The sequence below is a fragment of the Hyperolius riggenbachi genome, chromosome 1 (genome assembly GCF_040937935.1).
Source record: "Hyperolius riggenbachi isolate aHypRig1 chromosome 1, aHypRig1.pri, whole genome shotgun sequence".
Taxonomy (NCBI): domain Eukaryota; kingdom Metazoa; phylum Chordata; class Amphibia; order Anura; family Hyperoliidae; genus Hyperolius; species Hyperolius riggenbachi.
In genome coordinates, this window is record NC_090646.1 from 120252750 (window position 1) to 120277867 (window position 25118).

At 43.4% G+C, this 25118-nt stretch overlaps 1 protein-coding gene across 10 annotated transcripts in view; it reads left to right on the forward strand.

The window, feature by feature from the left end:
- Positions 1–25118, forward strand: part of TBC1D1 (TBC1 domain family member 1) — a 222096-nt gene that overhangs the window by 93794 nt on the left and 103184 nt on the right. For 9 of the 10 annotated variants that reach the window (XM_068278440.1, XM_068278441.1, XM_068278442.1 and 6 more), the window contains 3 exons: positions 6141–6230; positions 11607–11711; positions 23114–23246. In XM_068278440.1, coding sequence (XP_068134541.1) covers positions 6141–6230; positions 11607–11711; positions 23114–23246 — 328 coding nt within the window. Of the gene's footprint in view, positions 1–6140; positions 6231–10334; positions 10426–11606; positions 11712–23113; positions 23247–25118 lie in introns of those variants that run through there. The other variant, XM_068278450.1, reaches the window with a different exon arrangement.

Below are 25118 nucleotides of genomic sequence, written 5' to 3' on the forward strand. Positions count from 1 at the left end.
AGCTAATCCAGTCTGACTTCAGTCAGAGCACCTGATCTGCATGCTTGTTGAGGGGCTGTGGCTAAAAGAATTAGAGACACAGGATCAACAGGAGAGTCAGGCAACTGGTATTATTTGAAAAGGAAAAATCCACATCCTTCTCAGGGCCCTTTTCCACTTGCAATCGCTAGCGTTCACGCTGAACGCTAGCGATTGTTGAATCGCAATTACCGGCGATTCCCCGACGTTCGTCGCCGCGATTTTGCTATGCTATGCACTGCATAGCAAAATCGCGGCAATTATCGCTCCGCCGCGCGTTCGCGTTCCTGACAAAAGCGAATCGCGGTAGTGGAAATGACCTACCGCGATTCCTATGTTAAAAAGCAAACCGTAGTGATTGTAAAATCGCTAGCGGTTTGCGGTTTTGCGATTCAGCCAGCGCAAACGCGCTGGTGGAAAAGGGCCCTTAGTGTAGGTTCCGTTTAACTAAGGTTGGACAAACTGGGCTTATGTAACTTGAAAAATAACTCGGAGATTACTTTATTAACATGTATAAATGCATTCAAGGGCAATATAAAAGCTTGGGAAATAAGCTTTTTTTTTTTTTTTTTTTTTAATCCCTATGGCTGTGCAAAAGACATTCAGTAGACAGCATGGCACTGTTATCTAAAACCTCACCTTTATATCAACAGCAGGGTTCAGACTAAAGGTGGCCATACACTTATAGATTTGCAGCAGATTCAACCATCAGATAGATTTCTGTCAGATTCGACTTGACAGGTATCTATCTGATGTGTGCCACACACTAGGAACAGATTTCCAATAGATTTCAGAATGAAATCTATTGGAAATTTATCTAAATGCATTATTGGACCATTAGATCCAATGCAACTCTATGGGCCATCGATCTGCTACTAGCAGCAGATCGACCTAGAGATTCCATCCTATCAGATCAAATCCATCAAAATCGGCCACAAATCGATCGATTGATCAGAAATCGATTCTATAGAATCGATTGATGGCTGAAATCGACCAGTGTATGGGCCCCTTTAAGTGTTGTGCAGTGGGGTTGAGGGGAGCCTGATATCTTTTTCCCCATTTCCTGCTCAGTGCCTGTTTGTTTATGATCACCTAGCAACCTCCCGACACTCTGCAGCAGGAAACTGGTGTGCTCTTCACAGTAAGATTGGTTAAAGGACACCTGAAGTGAGAGGGGTATGGAGGCTGCCATATGTATTTCCTTTTAAACAATACTTGTTACTACTGATGCATAAAAGTACAGCATAACTGCAAGCATCTGTATCGCCTGTCTGAGGCAAGCATGCAGCTAATTCAGTCGGAGCACCTGATCTGCATGCTTGTTTAGGGTCTAAAGCCTCATCTACACGGTACAATTTTCTGTCAGATCGGATCTATTAGACCAGTGTTTCTCAACATTTTATTGGTTTGTACCCCTTTTAAAACCCTGTACTCACCAAGTACCCCCAGCATAGTAAACAATATCACAAGTACCCCTTGACAAATATATATTTAATTGTAGCAGATAATTGGTTCTAAACAATTTCCAAGCATTTACTATTGCTTTTAAAGGAATACTGTAGGGGGGTCGGGGGAAAATGAGTTGAACTTACCAGGGGATTTTAATGGACCCCCCCCCCCCCCCAAAAGACATCCTGTGCCCACGCAGCCACTCACCGATGCTCCGGGCCCGCCTCCGGTTCTCTTCTGGAATTTAAGACTTTAAAGTCGGAAAACCACTGCGCCTGCATTGCAGTGTCCTCGCTCCCGCTAATGTCACCAGGAGCGTACTGCGCAGGCACAGACCATACTGGGCCTGCGCCTTGCGCTCCTGGTGACATCAGCGGGAGCGAGGACACAGCAACGCAGGCGTAGTGGTTTTCAGACTTTAAAGTCTGAAATTCCAGAAGTGAACCGGAGGCGGGCCAGAGCATCGGTGAGTGGCTGTCCGTGGGGGACCATTAGAAGCCACGGGTAAGTTCAACTCCTTTTCCCCCCCGACTCCCCTACAGTATTCCTTTTAATGAGCTAAAACACAAATTTTGTGTTGTTTAACCACTTCCGGATACCGGGTGGTTTGGCTGATCTGTGCTGCGGGGGCTCTTCAGCCCGCAGCACAGATCAGAAATCAGGCAGGGCGATCAGGCCTCCCCCTTTTTTCCCCACTAGGGGGATGTCCTGCTGGGGGGGTCTGATCGCCGCCGCGCTGCTGTGCCTAGCGGGGGGGGGGCTCCTCAAAGCCCCCCTCCGCAGCACTAGTCCTCCCTCTGCCTCCTTCCCTCCCTCTCCCGTCCCCTGTGTGCGGCGCAGGACGGAAAGCCGTCCTGCGCCGGATAGGATAGGCTTTAGCCTATCAGATGCCGGCGATCCCCGGCCAATCAGAGGCCGGGGATCGCCGATCTCCTCTACGGCGCTGCTGCTGCGCAGCGCCGTATATATGTAAACACCGGGGAAGATCTTCCCCACGTGTTTACATTTACCCTGCGAGCCGCAATCGGCGGCTCGCAGGGTGTTCACGGAGACACCCTCCGTGAACTGACATGGAACGGCCGCTCATACGAGCGGCCGTTTCCATGGAAACCACTTCAGGATTCAGGGGCGTAGTTAAGCGTACGCAGAATCCTGAAGTGGTTAAATAGGATTTATAGTTTTCTACAACTCTAAATGTATTATTCTTGGTTAAGTATATCCAGCCCAAGTACCCCCTGGGGTACACATACCACACGTTGAGAACCTAGGTATTAGACTGATCTATTAGATAACTTCCAACCGGTCCAATCAGATTGCAATAGATTTTGCAATAGATTTTGGGTACTTTATCAATGCAAAATCTATCGCAAAATTGATATGTAACAATTTGGTCGTCTACACACGATGCAATTTCTTATCCGATCGCCAGTCAATTTGATGGAAAATTGTACCATGTAGATGAGGCTTAAAGCCGCATCCACACGCGTAGATGCGGCCGCGATGCTCCTTATCAGCGGCTCGATTGATAAGATCCGACAGGGCGGATCTTGCTTCCGCCGATTCCCTGCTCGCTCCCCGCGAGGGGACAATGACAGGGAATCGAGTGGAAGATAAGCGATGCCGGCGGGGAATCGAATGCGGCGGGCACGCGCGGGGACGCGGAAGAGGTGATCCGGCGGCTAATCGAGCCGCCGGATCGCCACATCTCCCCGTGTAGACGGGGCTTAAGGCTATAAAAGTATTAGATGCAGATGATCAACAGGACAGCCAGGCAGTTTGCAAGGAAATAAATGTCAGCCTCCGTATCCCTCTCACGTAAGTTGTGCTTTCGTTTAAAGGACTTCTGAGCCCACAAAATGTAGTTTTACTTACCTGGGGCTTCTTCCAGCCCCCAGAAGTCATTTGTGTCCCCTGCCACAGTTTCGGTCATCTCTGGGGTCCCGCTGACAGCCTCTAAGGATCGCCGACCCCAATGGGTCGTTGTCTTCTGCGCATGTGCGGACGTGGGACCACATCTTTGAGAGTGTACCGCACAGTAGCAGTAAACTCCTGATGCTGTGGGCTTTTTTTGCAAGTGCATGTGCAGAAGACACTGGGCCATACTTGGGGGCTGCCCGCGGGACTCGGGAGAAGACCAGAGCTGCAGCGAGGAATACAAATGGTCTCTAGGGGCTGGAAGAAGCCCCACAAGAGATTGTCATTACTTGAGCAATCACAGCTATGACTGCTGCTGTGTGAAGGTGATACTCTTCATCCAGTCAGGGAGAGAGTTTCTGCCCTTCTTTTTTTTTTCTTTTCTTTTCTTTTTTTTTTTTCTCCTGATTGATGTGCTTGAGACCTCATAGACCTAATGTATCTTTTCAGCCAAGATAACTGTAACTATTTAACCTGAGCAGGGGGAAGGATTTTGACAGAGTAACTCATGGAGGTGATACTCCAATTAATATCTGCACTGTGAAGACAATAGTATCTTTTATTTATTTATTTTCCTGGGGAATAAACTTTTAAATGGGCTATAAAGGCTAACCTCTGGATGGTAATGTTTAAAGAGAACCAGAGATCAATGAAAAAAAGATTTTATCATGCCTGGGGCTTCCTCCAGCCCCATCAGAACGGATCTCTCACACGCCGCCGTCCTCCGCTGCCTCTATCCGCCGGTACCGGGTCCCGTCTCTTCGGCCAGTCGCTCCCTCCGTACTGCGCGTGCGTACAGCATGCGGAGGGAGCCCCTGTGAATGCGTACAACTGGCCGCGTCCGGCGGAAGTGACTGGACCCGATACCGGCAATAGAGGCGGCGGAGGACGGCGGCGTGGGAGAGATCCGTGCTGATGGGGCTGGAGGAAGCCCCAGGTATGTTTAAAATCTTTTTTTCATTTTTCAGGTTCCTTAGTCTCTGGTTCCCTTTTAAGGGCCGAATGGTACAAATTTTAGCAAGGAGTTGTATATTTGATCAGATTACAGTATTCAGATCGTACTGTATGAAAATAGAGACTCTGCTGGGCCCAGTAGATTAGGAACAATTGCATTATCAATAATTTCCTTAAAGGACAACCGAAGTGAGAGTGACGTGGAGGCTGCCATATTTATTTCCTTTTAAACAATACCAATTTCCTGGCAGTCCTGCTGATTCTATTTGGCTGCAGTAGTGTCTGAATCACACCAGAAACAAGCATGCAGCTAATCTGGTCAGCAGGGATGCTCTCAACTTAAAATTCGGATGAAATTCAAATAGGGATATTCGAATTTCATCCTCCTAATGATCTTCCACTTGTTGGATTATGCTAGATATGGTCATAACTGGTGGAGATATGATCCCAAGTTGTGTTCTTTAGGCAGGGTCCACACTTGCGCCCACCTCTGCACTGTTGGGCGAAAGCTGAGAGCAACTGACTGCTGGCAATAGGGAATCTAAGGGCCTGTTTCCACTACACACGGATTGGCTGCAAAAAAACTGAAACCAATGATTGCCTATGGGAAAATCTGCATCAGAAAAATCGCATTTAGTGGAAACAGGCCCATAGGCATTCATTGTAGTCAGTTTTTCTGCATCAAATCTGCTTGTAGTGCAAACAGGCCCTCAGTGTGTTTTTTTTTTTTTTTTGTTCTGTTTGGTTTTTAACTCTGCTGTAATATGCACATTGCTCCTACTGCACTGTGATTGTGCATTTGGAGGCATTATGTGCATTTTTTTGCATTGCCGAAATCAGACTGTGGGGCAAATGTGACCCCTGCCTTAATAGTTGGGCGAGATTAAATACAATCTTTTCTTCCAATCTGGATGATTTTATCGAAAATATGATTGCTAAAAATGTACCAATAATGGACACCTTTAGAGTTCTTAATGACCTCCATTTCACAGTGCTCAGATTTGTCCTATGCATTGTGTAAAAGGTGCCATAGTAGCCATTAAAATCCAGGTTTCATTTAAATGGGGAACTGAAGTGAGAGGGAAATGGAGGCTGCCACGTTTATCTCCTTTTAAACAATACTAGTTGCCCGGCTGTCCTGCTGATCTATTTGGCTACAATAGTGTCTGAAGAACACCAGAAACGAGCATGCAGCTAATCTTGTCAGATCTGACAATGTAAGAAACATCTGGTCTGCTGCATGTATGTTCTGGGTCTATGGCTAAAAGTATTAGAGACAGAGGATCAGCAGGACAGCCAGGCCACCGGTATTGCTTAACAGGAAATAAATATGGCAGCCTCCATATCCCTCTCACTACAGTTGCCCTTTAAATGCTGGAACCTGTAATATTCTGCTCTTTGCTACAATCTCCATTAGTCGGCCTGTTACGTGAAGATATTGCTTACATTCTGTGGCCGGGCAGCTGGCCCCTCAGCCCTGTAGTCATACATTCCACTTGATTAGAGTGCTGTACATTCCACTGGTTTAAGCTGATGTAACAGCCAATTTCCAATGAGTTTGTGCACTTTTGATAAACAGAGTGCTACTGAGCAGGCCTGTTCTAAATATAGCACGCTGACAACATACCTCAGGCCTGCGTCCCCCTTTTTTTTTTTTAATTAACTTTTTAATACTGTGCAGCTTGTGTCAATGTCCTGTTGGGTATTGTCTGTTGCAGTAGAATAATATTTTTCATTCAGAGCATTCATTTTTTCATGTCACTCATTCTCCCTGAAAACTGATATAAATGTGATATTTCTTTTAGATTGGTCAGTCGGAGGTTTACCTAATTAGCCCTGATACGAAGAGAATAGTCATTGAAAAGAGCTTTAAAGAAATTTCTTTTTGTTCTCAGGTGAGTAACATCAGTGAAACCATCGTGTATCTGTGTTGCTGAAGTGTGTCCAATATACAGGTTTACTAAACACACCACTAATATCCCTTCCCCTCCCTCTGTGAGAGACCATTACCTGTCACATTGCCCCCCATGGGCAGACTGTGCAGTGCATAAGCACACCCATTCAGTTCTGGTATAATACTTTGTTTCCTCTACTGCATGCAGCATTGAAATGTAGCTGAACTGACCTCAGACATGAAATACAGATAGGTACATGTAGTTCCAATCCTACTTAAAGGACCACTTATAAAAAAAAAAAAACGCATGTGTATAAAAAGTATGTATGTCCCTGAGAAATATGCACTATACATTTTTCTCCTATGTCACTTCTAATAAATAGACGGTAAAAATCTGTGTTTTGGTCTTTAAGTTTATTTTCTCATGGGGGATTCTCTGGGTTTTCCTTAATTTCAAAAGCACTTGCTGGGTGACAGTTGCTCAGTCTAACTGTCAAAATAGAGTACCAGCGAGTAAGGAGGCCAGCACAGCATCTTTGTGTACATCCCTTCAAGGCAGTACTTTTGTAAAGAATAAAAGAAATGCTGAGAATCCTCATGAGGAATTGGACCAGTCTAAAATCTGTCAGATTTTTTTACTGTCTACTGTATGGGCCTGTTTCCACTTGTACGGTGGGAATCGCCATGGTAAAAATGTGCATGCAGATGCGAATTTTGCATGCGGTTGTATGCAAATTTTCATGCGAAGTCGCATGGATGACGATGTATGCAAATTTAACCATGGCAGTGCCTGTGTGCTTTTCCATTGATTCAATTCGCATACCAAAACTACATGCGAATTCCCTATTAAATACATTGTATGTGAATCGCATAGCGGTATGCGAATTCTGATGGCTCTGCGGTGCAGAGTTTTTTTCTGCACAGAAAAATGCTCGGAAATCCTGACAAGTGGAAACCGTCACATCCACTTGTATTGTCTATGCGAATCTGCATGCAGGAAACGCATGCAGATTCGCTCTAGTGGAAACGGGCCATAGGTGAATGCAACATAGGAAAAAGGTGATTTATGTTGCTTTTTACACTTTCTTTGGCTTTCAGGAGCCATTTAAGGACCGAAAAGTGTTTTATGGCTGTAATTACTGATCAGTGAGGGTTATGCTATAGTCTGACCCAAACAGAAACTGTCACTTGCATACCTGATGTTTAACTCTTTCAGGCAGAGAAAGTAAAAAAGGAACACAGCCTAGTTATTTGTGTGCTTGGCACTGTACATACACATGTTGATTTCATCATGTCACATGTCACCTTGGTTGTCCTTCAAGGAGTCCTTCCACCAGATTTATCAGTAATCCACTCTTGGCAATTTTAGGTGTCAGGACTGTCTCTTGTATCTGGATTGGTGTATGGTGACCATACAGGAGGCGCACAACAGGTGGTGTCCGGGTATTTGGTTTAGATATGATGGAACTTGGTAAATCTGAATATAGCAGGACCTCTTGGTGGCTGGTACAGATCTATGGAGAGAGGAAAAAAATGAGCACACTCAGGGCATTAATTGGTTAAACAGGCCTGCCTGCTGTGGAATAATCTCACCTTCAGTAGTTGCTGGTGACACCCGTATGGTTGTTCCAGGTAGCAAAGCTTGTGTCCCACTTGCCGGGGACAGGCCTCTCTGGCACAGGGTTCTCCTCTGGTCTCCTGCTCTTCGCCCTGCTGGACTCGCAGGGCTGCCTGTCTTTGCCACATGCATTCCCTGTTTATTGCAATGCATCTCAGGGAGATGAGCAGCCCATTTCCTTGAGGAAAGACAGTTGCTTATCTCCCTGGAACACATTACAATCATGGGAGTAGCAAGCACCCCTGCCATCGCAGGGGGGCCCAGAGGCTTTAGGGGCCCCTCCACCTCCCTCTCCCCAACTGCAAGTGCAGCCAATAAGCAAAGAAACCTCCCCATTCTCTCACGAAAACCGTGTGCAGGAGTGTGTAATTATTTCCTGCTTTCAGATGCTGCTTCACAGCAGAACACTCTGCTGCCATTTGCCGACTCCCAATCCCGTGGCGTTTGGGGACAAAGGGGGCCCCATACTATCGTTTGGGCAAGGGGGGCCCTATTGTCTAGTTACGCCCCTGATTACAATAAACAGTTTAATTGTATACACGGCTTGCAATGTGAGTTCCTTGTACTTGCTACACCAGCCCAAACTGTTGCACTTTCATTTTATCACACAGCACCTACAACATGCAGGCACCACATATGGCTCAGTTTTACACGCTGTGTAACAGCACCTCCATAACTTTGTCTCTATCGCTGCCTGCCCACCCACCCACGCAGTTCCCACAGCGTGCAGAGAATACACGTGGTGAAGACAGGCAGCAGGAGCCTAGAGGAGGACCCTGTCCCCGGCAAGTGGGACACAAGCTGGAATTACCCATACGGGTGTCACCAGCAACTACTGAAGGTGAGATTATTCCATGGCAGGCTGGCCTGTTTAACCAATGAATGCCCTGAGTGCACGCTCATTTTTCTTCTGTCCATAGACTTGTCTGGATTGTGGAATATTACAAAACCTCCTCTTCTTATCGCTGCTCTTCCCCTGCATGAAGTTAAGCTTAGCCCTTTCCTTGTGGGAAGGCTTCTCGCTAAGTTCTACTGCATATTAAAGGAATTATCAGGCAAAAAAAAAAGTTTCACTTACCTGGGGCTTCTACCAGCCCCATGCAGCCATCCTGTGCCCTCTTAGTCGCTCACTGCTGCTCTGGTCCCCTGCCACCAGCTAGTTTCGTTTTTGCCGACTTCTGGGGTCGGCGGGCTGCATTGCATACATTGTTACGCATTCCCGCTGGTGCATACATTTTACGCATTAGTGGTGCAACGCATACATTTTTACGCGTTGCACCACCAACGCGTAAAAATGTATGCAATGCGGCCCGCCAACCCTGAGGTCGGCAAAAACGAAACTAGATGGCAGCGGGGGACCAGAGCAGCAGTGAGTGACTAAGAGGGCACAGGATGGCTGCATGGGGCTGGTAGAAGCCCCAGGTAAGGGAAACTCGTATATAATTTTTTTTTTTTTTTTTTTGCCTGATAATTCCTCATATTAAGTTATAGTTATTAGATTTATTGGGAAATTGCTCTTCTGTTGTGGCATGCTTGAGGTAAAGGAATCCACTATGACTAAAAATTAGGGGTGGTCAGCGAGATGCAAATAATTTCGAGTTGATGCAGCATTATACAGTTTGTGTATGCAACTTAAACAGGAACTCCAGTGAAAATAATGTAATAAAAAAAGTGCTTCATTTTTACAATAATTATGTATAAATGATTTAGTCAGTTTACCCATTTTAAAACCTTTCCTCTCCCTGATCTACATTCTGACATTTATCACATGGCAACATTTTTACTGCTGGCAGGTGATGTCACTGGAAGGAGATGCTGCTTGCTTTTTTGGCAGTTCAAAACAGCTGTAAACAGCTGTTATTTCCCACAAGGCAACACGGCTCCCACAGTGTGATGTCAGAACCATGATTGTGACATCACACTGTGGGAGGGGTTTCACCACAATATCATCCATACAGAGCTCCTGATGATCCGTTTGTGAAAAGGAAAATATTTCTCATGGGAAAGGGGGTATCCGCTACTGATTGGGATGAAGTTCAGTTTTTGGTTACGGTTTCCCTTTAATGCATTTTGAACGTGAACCAATCAAATCCTGCTGAGGTAAAATTCAATTGGTCCATTTTCAACTTGCATGAATCTGCAGACAAATGTTGCATAATATGGCATAAAACTCAAAATTATTCGCATCTCATTGACCATCTCTACTAAAAAATGTTCTCCAGCTAAAAAATGAAGATGTTGAACATAAAGTGTAACTTTGGGCTAGTGGAGGCATGTGCTATTCATGCTAATCCTGTGATGGGGAAGCTGCTGAGCCAATCACGCGTTGTACCTGCTGATCAGTTACCTAGCAACTGGTTCATTAACAAGCAATTACTGTGTTGGATTGCTTCAGCTTCATGTCTGGGAATGGGATTGTTTACTCTGATTTTTTTTTTTTTTCAAACAATCTTTTATTGATAGCAAAAGAAAAGTGTCAACTTTACAATCACATATTGCATGATGAAGAACATATAACCACATAGTGCAAATCAAGTGCATCATCTTAGACAAGTCTTCCAGCATAAGAAACAATAAGGTAGATAAAGATATGGTAAACAATCACAGATATAATCTCATATAACATAAAAAAGCCATATTAACCTAGCGAGAGATGAGCTTAATTAGAAGACAAAGTGAGGAGCGGTGAATTTATGCCAGGACTTCAAGGCAGACTGAGGGCTCGTTTCCACTATCGCGAATCTGCATGCGTCCAACGCATGCAGATCCGCACATGTAATACAAGTGGATGGGCCTGTTTCCACTGTAGCGTTGTTGAGGTGCGTTTTTTTTTCAGCGTGAAAAAAACGCACAAAAGAGCCAACGATTTCGCTTGCGTCGGGAATCCGTGCGAATCGCCGCTAATGTATTTAATAGTAAAAACGCATGCGTTTGTTACATGCGTTTTTACCCGCGATTTCGCGTGCGATTTCGCACCTTTTTCAATTTTATTTAGCCCTGGCAGTGTCATGGTTAATTTCGCATGGCACCCTGCCATGCGAAATCGCAGGCGAAATCGCAGGTAAAAACGCATGTGGAAACGCATCCGCATGCGTTTTTACAAGCGTCGGAATGCGGCCGAAATCGCGTCGCAACAGTGGAAACAAGCCCTAAGAATCTTGGAGTTGACTCAAGTGTATATAGGGGATTCCTAGACCAGGTTTTAGACATTATAGTGTTCCGAAGGGAAGACTAGTGAGATATATGTCAGGGGACAATAGTTAATTATCGAGGATTGAGAGGGGCCCATTTTTTGAATAGCTATCCTAGTAGATCTTGGAGCTAAAGTAGGAACCCAAGCATAAGTATCACTTTCCTGGAACATAAACCATTGCGACCACTTTATCATATATTTTTCAAACTTTTCCTCTTTAGAGTGTATCAGCTCCTCCATTTTGGCAATTTGCTCAATTTTCTGAAACCAAAGAGATATTCAGGGAGGGTTTACTCTGATTTTAAGGAAAATCAATTTCATTCATTCACTTGATTTTACTTATACTGTTGTGTTGAATAACATGACCCATCAGCACAACACTGGTAGTTTTGAACTTGGACGTTCTTCCCTCTTGACACAGTTATGGTATGTCTGGCATTACCAATAGTGATCTGCTAATTTAGACTGTAGTATTGCTGTATAATGATTATTGTTCTATACAATGTTGCTATAACAATTTATATTAGCTGTGTTTTCTCCTAACCCTCTCCTGGTCTCTTGTGCAGGGAATACAGCACGTGGATCACTTTGGCTTCATCTGCAGGGAGCCTTTACACAATGGAGGCTGCCACTTCGCCTGCTATGTATTTCGATGTACCAATGAAGCACTGGTGCGTAAGTTACAAAGAGTACAATGTAATGCATACAATGTAACGCTGCATTAGTCAAGGTCTTGTCTAAAGGACAACAGAAGCCACTATTGCTACTGTTTCATGTTTTGTCTTCTCAAAGGCATTTAACAGCCTAGCATGATTCAGTGAAAGAAGATGTGATGTTCTCATCTACTTAAAGAGGAACTTTAGCGAAAAGGGGGAGAGAGATCAAGAAAGGATTGATATTTCCCATGTAATTTGTTCATATTGTTTGATCCACAATCAGCCTGTACGTAATCATCTTTACTACTGACAGACATGAAGAAAACAGACTGCACCAACTGGCATTATCCATTACCACACCCTTTTACATGCGATAGGCTAAAAGGTTTTTATAAACATACATATGCACAGAGGGAGATACTGGTTGCTTGGCAGTTGGAAACAGCTGTCATTTCCCACAATGCAACAAGGCTAACAGACAAATTCCTGACATCACACTGTGGGAGGGCTTTCACCACAATATGAGCCATACAGCCTCTTCCCCATCCCCCCTTCCCCAGATAACCTGTACAAGAAAAGATAAAGATCTCTCATGGAAAGGGGGGTATCATGGGATGAAGTCCTTGGTTACAGTTCCTCTTTAAAGAGAAACTGTGACCAAGAATTGAACTTCATCCCAATCAGTAGCTGATACCCCCTTTCCTATGAGAAATCTATTCCTTTTCTCAAACCAATCATCAGGGGGCTCTGTATGGCTGATATTGTGGTGAAACTCCTCCCACAAGAAACTCTGAGGACCAAGGTCCTTTCAGTTTCCTGTCTGTGAACCTTGTTGCATTGTGGGAAATAGCTGTTTACAGCTGTTTCCAACTGCCAGAAAAGCAAGCAGCAGCTACATCACCTGCCAGCAATAAAAAAGTCACTATGCGATAAATGTCAGAATGTAAATCGGGGATTTAAAAGATTTTACAATGGGCAAACATTGACTAAATCATTTATACATAATTATTGTAAAAATGAAGCCCCCCCCCTTTTTTTTATTACATTATTTTCACTGGAGTTCCTCTTTAAAGTGAACCTCCAGACTAAAAATCTACTCAGCAGCACTGCAAAGGCTTGGTGTTTCTTTAACAGTTTCACAGCATCAGAACTTTGTTTTTATTACATAAGCCTTATTTTTAGCTTTACAAAAGCTAAGCTCCGCCCCATAAAAGAAAACTGCCTGGGCTTTTTTTCTTTGATTCTGTGCAAAGCATGATGGGATTTCCTATGTTGTTCATGTTGCCTAGCAGCTGGTAGGGGTGATCAGGACACAGGACAGTTGGAACTGTGTCTCGTGCTCCCTGTCACCTCCTTTCAACCAAAAAGATGGCTGCCCTCATGAAATCACAAACATTTGCCTGTTCTTTTAAAACAGGGTGGGTAAGAGATTATATTACCTATATATTTTAATTAACATAACTAATGTAACTTAATGACAGTATGTTTGTTTAGGTTGAAGTTCCTCTTTAAGTCAAGGTTTAGGGACTCATATACACAGGCATGTAAAGTGTTGGCCATCTTATGGTGACCACTAATGATCCAATCTTTTTTGTATCCAATCTTACCATTTCTATCTAATATAAGGGAACTGCCTATAGTATCCAATAATATATTCCACCAGTTTACTCTTCTACTACATAGATTTGGTAAGATTGGATGAAAAAGATTGGATCATTAGTGGCCACCATTAGGTGTGTACACTCATGGCTGGGAAGATATTTGTTTGTAGAATCTCTGCAACCACAGAAATGTTTCCACTGACTGGGTTGCACAATGTAGTGTAATTTTTTTTTTTTTTAATTTTTTTTTTTTTTATGGCTGCCCTCTTAAAGGTAAGGTCTTTCTATACTGGAAGATTAAATGGCTTAAGAAAAATTTACAGGCAATTTACTATGATGCAGTATTTAATAAATGTTTATTAATCTGGCCAATAGTAAATTAAGTTGCCATCACGAGTATTGTGTAAAGGGCAAGAGGACAGCCAATGTCAATGGATCAATGAAGGTTTGTAGGATGGCCGAGCCGATCTGACTTTTGAAGTCAGGAAAAACCTTTTTATTCTTTTTTGTGTCATGGAACTAGCTGTAGCAGACTAAAGGTGGCCACACACCATACAATTTTTTAAATATCTGTTCAATTTAAGAATTGCAATACATTTTTCTGACTGATTGTAACATTTCAAAAATATGACCAATGTACCACACACCTATGTTCAATTTTTCCCCAATTATGATAAAAATGATTGGAAACTCTGAGAAAATTTCTAGGGTGTGCATATTAATAAATTGACAATCTACCACACACCATACAATCTTTAGAGAAATTGAAGAAAAATATCTGGCATTCCGGATAGATAAAAATCGAAAACAAAATGGGAAATCTGATCGGATTTTTCAGTCGAATGAAAAAAAGCTTTCGATTTTTTTTTTGGGGAGATCCGATCGTTTTTATCGAATTGCCGTAAAATAGGATCATTTTCTTGTAACGTGTGTGGCCACCTTGAGACTGTGACATTTGTAAAAAGTTTAATATGATGGACATGGCATGTGTTTTTTATTTGTTTGTTTTTTTCCCTCCAGTCAAATGTTCTGTATTTTTGTGCAATGCATAATGTTTGTGATGTGATGTTTATTCTTTTCAGCAGCAGTCTGTAGGTTCAGTAAGACTAGGAGAGAATAGGAGCGTGACTAGGAAAAGTGATATAGCGTGATATATTTTGTCTGTTAGGGGATCAGGAGAGGGCACACTCGATGACAAAGAAGTGACACTGGACTGACCGGTCGTGGTGTAACTCACTTCAAGTGCTGGATGGATAACCCTTATGAGTGGGCCAGCAGAAGCACTTGGTCCCACTAGCTGGGGCACGCGGCAAGTCTCTTCTTTCCTCCGGGCAATTCCCTCCTCGCGGTCAGCTGTAACTTGCTACTGCACAAAACATCATGCTACTCGAGTATTCCCTGCACTCTGCAGGCACTCGGCTTGCAGGGTGTGTGTGACTGTTTATACGTGGTAATTTGTTTGCGTGGAGAGATATTGCCCTCCCTTCCTCAGGAAAATACTTTATTGCAATGGAGTTTGTCGCACTTCCGGCTTAGAACATGTGGCTTAGAAACCACCAATCAGAGAAGAGCATTTAAATGTGGAGAGAACAGAATCCTCTGGTGTTCCCTCTATAGGAAAATAAACAGTTGATAGAATTTAAATCAATATATAAAATCTATGTCGGTGTGGAATATTTTGTAAAGGGATTTTACTAAGGCCTGGTTCACATTAGCGTTTTTTTGCTGATCGGAACTAGAACGTATACTGTACAAACGGACCGGATGTGAATGGATCCAATGTTAACCTATGGATCCATTCACATGCGTCCGTTGGTACGGATACATTCCGTAAGTTCCGGTCCACGGATCTAAAAAATGCTGCAGGCCCTAATTTTCCGTACCGTTCTGCTTAGCGGAACGGATCCGGACAAAAAATACAGCAGCATTAGGGCAATGGGAAACGGAAGGTTTCTTCACACTAGTGAAGAAACGGACCGTTCCACGGGGGATGGGGGCATGTGCCAATGCGAATCTAGCGACGTGAGGGGAGGGTGCAGCAGCCAGGTGGGTGGGTGAGGGAGGGAAGCCTCTACTGCCGGCTACTACCTAATTTTCAGTAGTAGCCGGCAGTAGAGGCTTCCGTCTTCTTCCGCGTCATATGACTACATGACGCGTCATGTAACTAGTCACATGACGCGCTGTGTAGTCACAGGGGAAGAAGAGGAAGACTACCGCCGGCTACTACAGAAAATTAGGTATGTATTTGCTAAGTGAAAACGGATCCAATAAATCATTGATCAGATCCGTTTTCACTATGTGAACCGGGCCACGGACTGAGCCATCCGGATCCGGTGAGGCGGATCCGCTCACCGGATGCTTTTGGCTCAGAACGCTAATGTGAACCGGGCCAAAAGAGGAATCTCCAGTGAAACTAACATAATGAAAAAAGTGCTTAATATTTCAATAATTATTTATAAATGACTTGGTCAATATTTGCCCATAGTAAAATCTTTTCCTCTCCCTGACTTACATTGTGACATTTATCACATGGTGACATTTAATTTTTTACTGCTGGCAGGCGATGTCATCTGTGGAAGGAGATGCTACTTTTTTGGCATTTGGAAACCGCTGTTATTTCCCACAATGCAACAAGGCACCCACAGTGTGATATCAGCACCCTGGTGCTGACCTCACACTGTGGGAGAGGTTTCACCACAATATCAGCCATACAGATCCCCCTGATGATCCGTTTGAGAAAAGGAAAAGATTTCTCATGGGAAAGGGGGTATGATTGGGATGACGTTCAGTCCTTGGTTTCAGTTTCTCCTTAAAGTGAACTTAAACTGAACAGAAGATCTGATCCTCCCGTCTCCCGCTGTGGCTCAGTTTGAAATTGATCCGGGGACTGGAAGAATGGCTTGGCACGGAGCGGGCACAAGACTGCTGCAGGGGGCTGGTAGAAGCTCCTGGTAAGTGAAACTTTTTCTTCTGTTCAGTTTAGGTTCACTTTAAGTATAAAATTGGGAGTTACTCGTCAAGTTTTTTTGGTTAAAGGGGAACTGAAGACTGAGGTATATGGAGGCTGCCATGGTTATTTCCTTTTAAGCAATGCCAGTTGCCTGGCAGCCCTGCTGATCCTCTGCCTCTAATACTATTAGCCATAGCCCCTGAACAAGCATGCAGCAGATCAGGTGTTTCAGACCTGACAAGACTAGCTGCATGCTTGTTTCTGGTGTTATTCAGATACTACTGCAGAGAAATAGACCAGCAGGGCTGCCAGGCAACTGGTATTGATTAAAAGGAAATAAATATGGCAGTCTCCATATACCTCTTACTTCAGTTCCCCTTTAAAAAGACTCACTTAGTGGTTATATATTATAGGGAATGAGGCATATAAACATGTGATAGACTCACATAGTGTATATACGCGCAACCCACCTGGGAAGCCAGGACCCACAGTAGGTTGTTTGTAAAATTGGTATCTATACTTCCAACATATGCATGGAGTTTGTCACTACAGTTGTGTTCAAAATTATTCAACCCCCAATGCTGTAAAGGGTTTTAGGGAATTTAGTGTACGTTTGTAATTGTGTTCAGAATGAAATTGTACAAGGACTTTTTAAAGAACCAAATGCAACTAAAATGACATCAATTGTTTTTGTAATACAGTATTAAATGATTTTTTTTTTTGTGTGTGATTTCTTAATTGACACAATTATTCAACCCCTTAATCAGGACTCAGCCTTTACCCCCCCCCCCTTAAGGACCAGCGCTAATTACTAAGATCTGTGCTGGGTGGGCTCTACAGCCCCCAGCACAGATCAAATACCAGGCAGAGCGACCAGATCGCCCCCCCCCTTTTTTTTCCCCACTAGGGGGATGATGTGCTGGGGGGGTCTGATCGCTCCTGCATGCGTGTGGGTGGCGGGGAGGCACCTCAAAGCCCCCTCCACCGCAGGATTCCCCCTCTCCCTCTTCTCCCTCCCGGAGATCGGAGGCTGCACAGGAACGGATCTGTCCTGTGCAGCCTCTAACAGGCTCCTGCCTGTCATGTGACAGCGATCCCCGGCCGCCTATTGGCCGGGGATCGCTGATCTAGTACAACGCTGCTACTGTTAGCAGCGTTGTAAAAATGTAAACAAAGCGGATTATTTCCGCTTGTGTTTACATTTTTAGCCTGCGAGCCGCGATCGGCAGCCCGCAGGCAATTCACGGAGCCCTCCGTCGTGAATTGATAGGAAGCAGCCGCTCGCGCGAGCGGCTGTTTCCTGATTAATTAGCCTGCAGCCGGCAGCTGCCACTTTGCAGCTGCCACTTTGCCGATGCGCGTTATGAGTGCGCGGTCGGCAAGTGGTTAAAGACTACCACTCTTAAAGTGAACCTCCAGACTAAAAATCAACTCGGCAGCACTGAAAAGGCCTGGTGTTTCCCTAACAGTTTCACAGCATCAGAACTTTGTTTCTCTTATACAAGCCTCATTTTTAGCTGCACAGAAGAAAACTGCCCGGGCATTTTTCCCCTGATGCTGTGCAAAGCATGATGGGATTTCTGATGTTGTTGTTCTCGTTCTGCTGTTCTGGTGCAAATATTTTTTTTTTTTTTTTTTTTTTTTACATTTTGAATTTGAAATTTGAAGCCTAGCGCATACAGCGGGGAGGGGTTATCAGGACAAAGGACAGCTGGACAAACCACAAACATTTTGGTATAGTGTTCTGTGGACTGATGAAACAAAATTAGAACTGTTTGGGCCCATGGATCAACGCTATGTTTGGAGGAGGAAGAACAAGGCCTATGAAGAAAAGAACACCTTGCCTATTGTGAAGCATGGCAGGGGGTCAATCATGCTTTGGGGCTGTTTTGCTTCTACAGGTACAAGGAAACTTCAGCGTGTGCAAGGTACCATGAATTCTCTTCAGTACCAGGATATATTGGATGAAAATGTGATGCAGTCCGTCACAAACCTGAGACTTGGGAGAAGTTGGACCTTTCAACAGGACAATGATCCCAAGCATACCTCCAAGTCCACTATAGCATGGTTGCAGATTAAAGGCTGGAACATTTTGGAGTGGCCATCGCAGTCACCAGACTTAAATCCGATTGAGAACCTCTGGTGGGACTTAAAGAAAGCAGTTGCAGCGCGCAAGCCTAAGAATGTGACTGAACTGGAGGCTTTTGCCCATGAAGAATGGGCTAAGATACCTGTAGATCGCTGGAAGACACTTATGTCAAGCTATGCTTCATGTTTAAAAGCTGTTATAACTGGAAAAGGATGTTGTACTAAGAATGAATGTCACTTGGGGGTTGAATAAAACTGATAATGATGTGAGCACAGAAAAGACATTTGTGGTTATTTCATTATAAATGTTAGGTTATATTTGTCTGACTTACAAGATGACTGAAATGATCAAAATCAATGTCAAACTGGCCAAAACACTAAATTTCAGTGGGGGTTGAATAATTTTGAACACAACTGTATATATTATACAGGAGGTCTCATATCCTTAATTAATTTAAATCGATCTAAATGGGTATAGTGCAAATTATAATAAATACATAAAAATGACATAAAATTACATCATTTTTTATAAAAAAAAAAAAGTTTGAAAATGTTTTTTAACCCCCTTGGCGGTATGAAAAATACCGCCAGGGGGCAGCGCAGCAGTTTTTTTAAAAACATTTTTTTTTAAAATCCTGTAGCGAGCCCAGGGCTCGCTACATGATAGCCGCTGCTCAGCGGCATCCCCCCAGCCCCGCCGATCGCCTCCGCCATGGCGACGGGGCGGGATGACGTCAGCGACGTCGGGACGTCATTGGGAGACCCGATCCACCCCTTGGCAATGCCTGGCACTGATTGGCCAGGCAGCGCAGGGGTCTGGGGGGGGGGGCCGCGTGCCGCACCGGATAGCGGCGATCGGGCGCACGGCGGCGGCGATCGGGGTGCTGGCGCAGCTAGCAAAGTGCTAGCTGCGTCCAGCAAAAAAAAAATTATTTAAATCGGCCCAGTAGGGCCTGAGCGGCACCCTCCGGCGGCTTACCCCGTGTCACACACGGGGTTACCGCTAAGGAGGTTAAAAAAGGATTTTAAAAAGTTTTGTTTACAGACGAAGCTTATCTTGAGTCCATATTCATTCATGGTTTCTAGAACTAAATTGAATCTATTTGGGATCAAAGTCTCCAGCTGTAAAATCCAATAGGTTGCTCTATCATATAAAGTTCAGTATCTGTTGTATTTGTTTGTATCCAGGACTTGTTCAACTAAGATGACTTGGAGCAGATTAAAATTTCTTGTATGCACTTGATCAAAGTGTCTGGATACAAATTTTTTTTTTTTTTTTAAGGTTCTTTTTGTGCTTCTTTAATCTAATGGAACGGTGGATTTGTTCATCCAACAGATTGAAGGTTGCAGAAGCACTTCAAGACATAGATTATATAGTTGTTCTTACAGTTCAAAAATTGTTGTATGGGCCAGGTTTTCTTATTGGTAGGGGATATAATGTTAATGGTCCCCAAACCTCTGTTTGTTCTATATATTTTAAAGTATCTTATTTTTCATGTCCTATTGCTTTCAACTTGTGGCGGTATAATTACAGCTTTTTTTTTTTTTTTTTTTTTAAGGCGACTTGGGGCAATTAAGTTGCAAATAGTTTTGCCCGTTCTAAATGTAATCTTGTATGATTTTTAGTATGGGGTCATTCAGGAGGATTCCCCAGTGTTTTTGGAAGATGTTCCATCATTCAATATGTTTTCCACAGTAGTTTATCATTAGATTACATTTCTTTTGTGTCTTGTTTTCAAAGTCTCTTTTGCTTGGGGCTAGGCATTCTTTTTGTGTCAGATGTGGTGTTTTTTTTTCTATGGCATCCTTGACTATATTTGTTGAGGGTATTTTTTGTGTAAGTATCTGTTTTTTTATAATTTCCAATTGTTCTACAAAGTCAGTTGTTTGTGTATAAATTAAAAAAAAATCATACTTTTTATTCTTAATGCAACTATATGCAAATTTTTTTTTATGTAATTATAATTTGCACTTTACCTACTTAAATTTATCCTTAATTAATTGAAGTTGATCTGAGACCGCCTGTATACCTACCTATGCCTCCATGCATTCAGTATGTATACCCTCTCAACTAAGTTAAGAAAAGGTGGGGGGAAAAGCTGCGCGTCCCTAAACACATGCTGCAATTGAATGGTTAATCGCACAGGCATACACCGCCTCTGCTAGACTGAAAAATGCATGCCCTGCATCCAAGACAAGTGCTAACATTTATTAAACTAGGAGGAACTTTAGCTTCCAATATGGTTTGCATGCAAATTATATTATACTAGACACTTGTGCCACGGTGAGGCAAAACTGTCAGGTTAGCTGCTCCCAGCCCCTCCTCCTGAGTTTCCTGTTTGCATAATAAGTAGTAGCAGATTTGCATATGATTTGCATCTGAATTGAATGCAAAGTGTGCAGAAAATCTATTTAGGTGCTGCACACTGAGCTGGTGGTCATTTCGGATACAGCCTTAGTGGTATGCGCTGGCGTTCTCCTCGCTGTTCAACCAAATGTAAGTTACACATTTTTTTGCTTAGCTGCTGCCAAGGTTTTAAATTTAGGTCAGGTCACTTGCCCGGAGGTCTGCCTCAAGGTGGCGCAAGTGTCTAGTATAATATACTTTGCATGCAAACCATATTGGAAGCTAAAGTTCCTCCTAGTTTAATAAATGTTAGCACTTGTCTTGGATGCAGGACATGCATTTTTCAGTCTGGCAGAGGCGGTGTATGCCTGTGCGATTAACCATTCAATTGCAGCATGTGTTTAGGGACGCGCAGCCTTTCCCCCCCACCTTTTCTTAACTTCGTAACTATGTAACTGTCAGGTTAGCTGCTCCTAGCCCCTCCTCCTGAGTTTCCTGTTTGCAGCCTTAGGATGCCTCGGATGCAGCCTTAGTGGTATACCCTCTCACCTCCTCACCCTTTTATGCTGCACAATTTATATAATTCTATAATTCTTCTTAAGGTCTTCATTTTTAGATCTTATTGTGGGGTCCTGGTGGGTTGCACATATATACACTGTATTTGAGTCTATCGTGTGTGTGTGTGTGTGTGTGTGTGTGTGTGTGTGTGTGTGTAGATAAATTACACACCCCATTCCCTATTATCTATATCCACTTTTTTTTTTTTTACCAAAAACTTAGATGGATAACTCACAATTTTTTTTTATACTGGAGTTATATCCCTTTACAAAAAATTGACAAAAAAATTCCCTGCTGACTGTGTGGCTAATATCTGATTTCTGATGTTAAAATTGGGCATGCATAGTTATTGCAGGGATAATACTGATTTCTCTCTAGCCGCTAACATTTAGATGTACATATTTAAAGTCACATATATAAAGTATAATAACAAAAACCTTAACTAGATGTGACTTGTTCAGTGCTGTGCCTGCCTCTCCCTCCTGTTTGCTTTTGGAGTCAGGGTGGGTAAGGCTTGATCTATGCAGTACTCACAACTTTCTGTTCCAGAGCTAGGATTGCAGTACAGTATAATTTCGTTATAATCAACTCTGGTATAGTAAACCTTCGGTTATAGTAAACTACCCCTTCAGGTCCCGGCCGATTTCCATTATAAGTCTATGGGAGCAACACCTTTCTATAGTAAACTGCGATATAATAAATATTCTGTTATAGTAAACATGTTTTTTGGCCCCTTACATGATGCTGACTCTTGATTTAGTAAAAGTGGGCGGTGCATGCGTCATATGTCAGTGTGAAACCCATGGTCGGCTGCTCTCTTCAGGCTTGTTGCAAGTAAAATGATGCCTGATAACATTTTGTAAGACAAGAAGAATGGCACTGGTGCTGGATATACAGTACTGTACAAATCAGCAGCCTGTGGAAAATTAGGAATACTGTGAATGTAAACAAGAATATGCAGTGTTACCACTTCCACTTTGCAATCACTGATAAAAGTATCGTCACAGTCTTCCAATGGGATTGTACGCACACCCGGGCATCTCTTCTGACGCTCCTGGTACTGTGTGGATCACAGTACAGGCTACTTTCACTTGTAGTGCAGATCAGAACGGTCGTATTTGCTGCAAAACTAAGGTGATTAGTGAGGAGAGTGCCAAGTCCCGCCTGCGGAGGTATCAGATCCTCTCACATTACAGATGCGAGTGGCTTATCATTGGCTGTATTTTGAAAAAAAGGCTTCATGATTGGCTCAAATGTGAGCAGAAAGGTTTGCAGGACACGTGCTGTAAGTCCTGCCACCTGAGTTTTCAGAGCCACTCACAGGAAGCGAGTGGCTGCCTCTGTTTCGTGATGGCTGCAATTTTTAAGGAGCCCTGGATACTGTACCAGCAATTAGTTCAGCCTGGCTATGCAGCTCTAAGGTATACTTAGCCTTGTAGTCCACCAAATGTGCAAGTGCTTGTACTGTACCTCCAATGGGAGGACAGGGTTGGTTCTTTGCAGCAGAGAATGTACCAGGGCATGCTGGGCCATTTCTAGGACCATTTGTGATATAATAATCTTCTGATATAGTAAACCATTTTTCCTGGTCCCTTGGCTTTTACTAGAACAAGATTATACTGTATTTTTGGTGACCCTTCTGGATATCATGGCCATTATAGGTAGCAAAGGTCCAACTCCTTGCTATGGGCATCAGCCCTCCATTTGTTTTCTTCTGTCTGTGTCACATAGATGGGCATTATCTTCATTACAGCAAGTGTGTATGGAATGGTATATTATAGCTTCCTTGTGTAATACATTATTAACTTGACTGCTGAGGAGGGATATTGGGCTGATCACCTTCCTCATGCTGAAATTTTATTTTATTTTGCAGGTAGATGAAATTATGTTGACCCTGAAACAGGCTTTCAGTGTAGCTGCTGTGCAGCAAACCTCAAAGACGCAACCTTCTCTGTGTGACGGATGCCCCATGCAGTGCATGCACAAGCTCTGTGAGAGGATAGAGGGTAAGAACAATATGTGACCTGCATGCAGCATGACTACACTACATAATACAGGCACCAGCTACACAGTACTGTGAGTCTCGGGTTCAAACCTCAACCTGGATACTGTTAGCGCTCGTACATAAGTGTAACTATTCCACCCAACTATCACCCACACCTGGTCTGTTGGACAATAGTTGGATGTGCGTACGCATAGCAGACTATAGACTAGCACCTAATAACATGTGGTTTGCCCAATCCAAGCAGCGGTTCAACTCGCGCGATTGTTGGGTGGATATTGTGCAGTTGGCCACGTGTGACTGTTAGGCTGATATTGGGCAGTTGGCCACGTGTGACTGTTGGGCTGATATTGGGCAGTTGGTCACGTGTGACTGTTGGGCTGATATTGGGCAGTTGACCACGTGACTGTTGGGCTGATATTGGGCAGTTGACCACGTGTGACTGTTGGGCTGATATTGGGCAGTTGGCCACGTGTGACTGTTGGGCTGATATTGTGCAGTTGGTCACGTGTGACTGTTGGGCTGATATTGTGCAGTTGTCCACCTGTGTACAAGTCATTTAAAAGACTTGTTTTGACTGTAGTTATATTGTGGTGTGTTACTTGCACGGGCAGTATGCAAATGTTGTTCAGTTGGGTGGTGCATGGAAGTTGTGCAATCGCTTGGTCGTGTGGTCGGTCATGTCGTCGGGTTGGTCGTGTGCTTTGAACCTGAACTGAACATTAAAAGTCAAAATAAACATACACAAGTCATACTTACCTCCTGTGTAGTCTAGTCCTCAATCTATTTTTCCTCTCCTGCATCCTGTTGTCCACTGTGATCAATGGAATTCTCCGTCCTCCATTTTGCAAATGACTATTACCCCATAACAGCTTCCTGGTCAGCACACTGTTAAACTGTAACATCGCCCACTTGAGCCATAGGGAAACATGGACACATCAGTTCTCCTCTCAGCTGTAACTGACAGCAACTGATATATTTCGGTTCTGACAAAATGTTGTCAGAACTGGAAGGGATCACTGTAAGAAGAAAATGGTGAGCTTCTGAGAGGAACTGATGGCAAGGTAACTATGTAATGTTCATTTGAAGTTACCTCATGTGTTTATTTTAAATAATTTTACTCAGTACAGGTTCTCTTTAAGAATGGGATTGGTATGAGTTTTCTTTCACATCCTAAAAACCTACTGGTGGGTTCATTGGATTCCTTACAGGTTTGTGTTGAGCCCCACAAATATGAAAATCGATCCCACCACTTTAGTGGCATTCAATTGGTCCATTTTCAAGCTGCTTACATTTTACATACAAAATTTTGCATCTCATTGACCATCCCTACCAGATAGTGTATATGAGCGATGGGTGCATTAAATGAAACCCGCAGTGAAAAAATTAGATAAATGGTTGTTTCGGTACAAATAATCCTAAATAGATCTTTCCTGGACTCCATTAGGGCCTGAGCCCACTGCTGTATTTTTAAAAATACATGCATTTTTCAAGCGGTTTTAAAACTCATTTGAGGCATTTTTAACGTTTAAAACTCATTTCAAAAATTCTTCAAAAACACATGCGTTTTTAAAAACGCAACAGTATTGTTTGGGATGCAGGGGTTTTGAAGATGAACCCATCACACTGGCTTTCATTACGAAAGAGAGAGAGAGTGAGACTTACACATGCAAGTAAAGAGTTGTTAACTTTTATTAGTGTTTCTATATGTTTTGTACACAAGTTACCATAATGTATCCTGGGAGAGTGTACCCCACAGAGTCCTGCAATAAACAGTAGGCTCTTTAACCACCCTGGCGTTCTATTAAGATAAAAAAAAAACTATTTCATGCAGCCAACTGAAAGTTGGCTGCATGAAAGCCCACTAGATGGCGCT